General features: G+C 36.4%; 1 protein-coding gene across 1 annotated transcript; it reads left to right on the top strand.

Moving 5' to 3' along the window:
* The first annotated feature begins 226 nt into the window (after positions 1-226).
* Positions 227-2,759, top strand: LOC113887259 (germ cell-less protein-like 2). The gene has a single exon (XM_027534288.1). It carries the CDS (start codon positions 693-695, stop codon positions 2,187-2,189), a length of 1,497 nt encoding a protein of 498 aa, XP_027390089.1. The 5' UTR covers positions 227-692; the 3' UTR covers positions 2,190-2,759.
* The last annotated feature ends 831 nt before the right edge of the window (positions 2,760-3,590 follow it).

Raw genomic sequence — 3,590 nt, 5'->3', positions numbered from 1 at the left:
AGGCTACAGTCCATAAGCTTTCAAAGAGTTAGACACAGCTTAGTGACTAACACTTTTCATACAGAAATAAGCAAAGAATATGAAGATGTACCTTATCAGAAAATTTTGAAATATCTCTTTATCTTTACTGATATTTCAAAATTATACATATATAATTTTGTATATGTGTATAATTTTGTGCATATATATGCATATACACACATACATCAAATAAAAGTTTGCCTTCTCTATAATGAAAGAGGAATAATAAAATAATGATATACCACTATTCATCTTTTTTAAATTACTAAAAGTTGAAGGCAGATAATTATATTCAATATTGCTGACAGCTGAGAAAAGAATTCTCCCACTTGCAGTAGAAATGTGAATATGTACACTCTTTAACACTGTGATCCAAAAGCCTTTGATTCAGTCATTTCCCTTATAGGAAAGTATTTTCAAGGAAAACCTGGAGGCAGGGGCCCTGAACAATAGGCTAGACTGAATGGAAGACTGGAGGCAGTGGGCGGGGCCACAGGGAGGGAGGGGCTGGAGCAGAGAATGAAGAATGCAGAGCCTCCACTGTGACGTTTGGGACTGTGCTAAAATGCCCAAGTGAAACTAGGGCCTAAGCGGAGGTGGCACGCCACAGCAATGCTGTGGCAGAGAAGTCTCTGCAGCAGTCTCTTTAGGGGCCCTAAGAGCCTTTATCTATGGGGCCCTTGAACAGTCGGAATCTGCAATGCAGGGAATCTGGCACAGGGGAACTGCAGCAGCCAGAAGCCCAGGCAGGCCCCAGTTATGTGTCTGGAAGCCGTAAACGCAAACAGAGCACCGGTCCCAGCTTAGGCCCAGAGTCTGAGATGAGTCACAACCAGGAGGAGGATCTACAGCAAGTCGTCTGTACAAGACAGGGTAAAAAAGTTAAGATCAAATCTGAGTATGCTTACCAAACTTTATTTTTAAATGGCGAAACCAGTGACATTAAAATCCGTGCTCTGGGGAAAGTGTGGTGTTTACACAAAAGGTTTTTATGTCAGTCGGACTACTTTGCTACAATGTTTAGAGATTCTGGGAAAGAATGTCACAAAGATATTATTGACCTGGAGATTAATGACCAGAATATAAATGTAGAATCTTTGCAATTTGTATTAGGCTCGTTGTATAGGAATGAATATGTCTTAATTAAGCCCCTTCAAGTTCCAAGAGTTTTGGCAACCGCGTGCCTGCTTCAAGTAGAGGACTTAATTCAGCAGTGTGATAAGACCATGAAGGAAACAATTAATGTGAAAACTGTATGTAGCTTCTATGTGGCAGCAGAGACCTATGGGTTACATTCTGTAAAGACAGGGTGCTTTGAATGGCTTCTCCACAATCTGATGACTCATCCAAGTGTTGAACTTTACAAGAAACTCAGTACAGATCTTATGAATCTGGTCATTTCTTCTTCTAATTTATTCGTAATGCAAAAGGAAATCGATATATATACTACACTCAAACAGTGGATGTTCCTCCGCCTTAACCCAGGTTGGAAAGGCACAATGAAACAGCTTTTAGTTAATGCAAACAACTGGTTTTCCAGGCACAAGGAACATGATGGTAGCATTTCCTTTCTTGAAACTAAACAAGGCATAGTATTTCAACCAGTATTTAAAAATTTGAGGTTTCAGCATATCATTTGTGACCTGGCCTCCACAAAAGTTATTGAACAAGATGCTCTAATACCTTCAGAATGGTTATCGTGTGTTTATAAACGACAATGGTATACCTTGCTTAGAGCACAACAATACAGGGAAATTGGTCCTAGAGACATCACTGAAACCGAACTTGAAGAATATAGCATGAGATGTGGCAAAAGGATTGTCAGAGATGGAACCTATGCCTGGAAGTGGTCCGGTTACAATTTCGGTGTTCATTTGTATGTCGTCTTCACCAGCCATTTTATAATTTTCAAACGACATGCTTTCAGTCAGCCATATGATGGCTCCATCTGTTTACAACCTCAAAGAAATATTGCATTCAGATTAACTTTGGTATATTTTGGTTCTAGTGGAAAACTGAGCTTCAGGAAAACAACTGGTTATAAAATCCTTACCTTTGAAAAGGATGAGGAACAAATGGTAATGAAACTGGATAGCGTAGCTTTGAGCTTCCCTTTATATATATTCTGCAACTTCCTGTTTATATCATTAGAAAATCCAGGAAATTGATGATATTGTCAATTAGGCTAGCTTAGCCTTTTGAAAATTTCTGGTGTCTCATTTCATTTAATGGCCTACTGTTAAACACAATAAAGATGAACAATAGCAAAAGAAAATAATCTTTTGAATGTAGAAACTATCATAAATTACTCTCTTCATTTTATTTCTATGTATCTGTGAAGAAAAAGTTCAATTCCAAGAAAATATCTGTGAAACCAAATAGTCAGTGATGAAACCAAAAAGACACCTTTTGCTTTTCATTTACTATTCAACAGGCATGCTCCAAATGGAAACAATGGATTGTATGTCCAAGAACCAAAAAGAAATTAACTTGCTGCATAAATTTTACTCTAACCAATATTGAGACAGAATAAAGAATTCTCTTCCTTGCGGAAATGATTGTGCAAATGTGGCTTTATTTGAAGCACTGTATTATAGGAGAAAATAAATCATGAAGTAAAACCTGAGATTAGAGATTCTTTTTTGGTTTCTGTAATATAGAGTTACAAATTATCAGACAATGTCAGGTTATACAATGTGACATACTATACATGTATCATATGTTAATATAATAATACATACTATATCATTATATATATTAATTACATAATATATAAAAATGTAGTACTAGTCACTTTTCACTTTCATGTACTGGAGAAGGAAATGGCAACCCACTCCATTTTTCTTGCCTGGAGAATCCCAGGGACGGGGGAGCCTGGTGGGCTGCCGTCTATGGGGTCGCGCAGAGTCGGACACGACTGAAGCGACTTAGAAGAAGAAGAAGAAGTTCATATAATTTTATGTATTATGTTAAATACATACAAATAACATTATATATGTATATATACGTATATGCCCATATATATTTATAAGTTTGTAAAGACCAAAGGGAAATAATTTTTGAAATGGCTAACTAGGCACTATAGACTAAAATGGATTTCCACAAACATCATTTATTCCTATGAATATGTAGATATCAGTAATCTCAAAGTATCTTCTTCATTCTTTCTGTTTGTTTTTATATTGGACATACTTCTCATTTTTGCCAGAACTCATTCTTTGCAGGATATTCGGGCTTCCCTGATAGCTCAGTTGGTAAAGAATCTGTCTGCAATGCAGGATACCTGGGTTCGATCCCTGGGTTGGGAAGATGCCCTGGAGAAAGGCAAGATTACCCATTTTAGGCCAGGGTATTTAATGTAACATTTATTTCAAAATAGAAGCCAATAGCATAAAAAATTATTTCATTATAAATATGTCTTCTAAACAATTCCTGAGCTAGGAAGAGAAGGCCCAGTCAGTCTGTCCAGCTGACTAGTGCAACATTCAAATATTCATTTAATACTTGAATGTCAAATGTTAATATTTGAATATATAATATTTATTTAATATTTGAATATTTATGCAAAT

This window comes from Bos indicus x Bos taurus, chromosome X (assembly GCF_003369695.1).
Source record: "Bos indicus x Bos taurus breed Angus x Brahman F1 hybrid chromosome X, Bos_hybrid_MaternalHap_v2.0, whole genome shotgun sequence".
NCBI lineage: Eukaryota > Metazoa > Chordata > Mammalia > Artiodactyla > Bovidae > Bos > Bos indicus x Bos taurus.
This window is presented reverse-complemented; position numbering and strand designations above follow the sequence as displayed.

What these genes read in the sequence shown, in the direction of transcription:
- LOC113887259 (XM_027534288.1), top strand. Translation starts at nt 693, where the DNA reads ATGGGGCCCTTGAACAGTCGGAATCTGCAATGCAGGGAATCTGGCACA.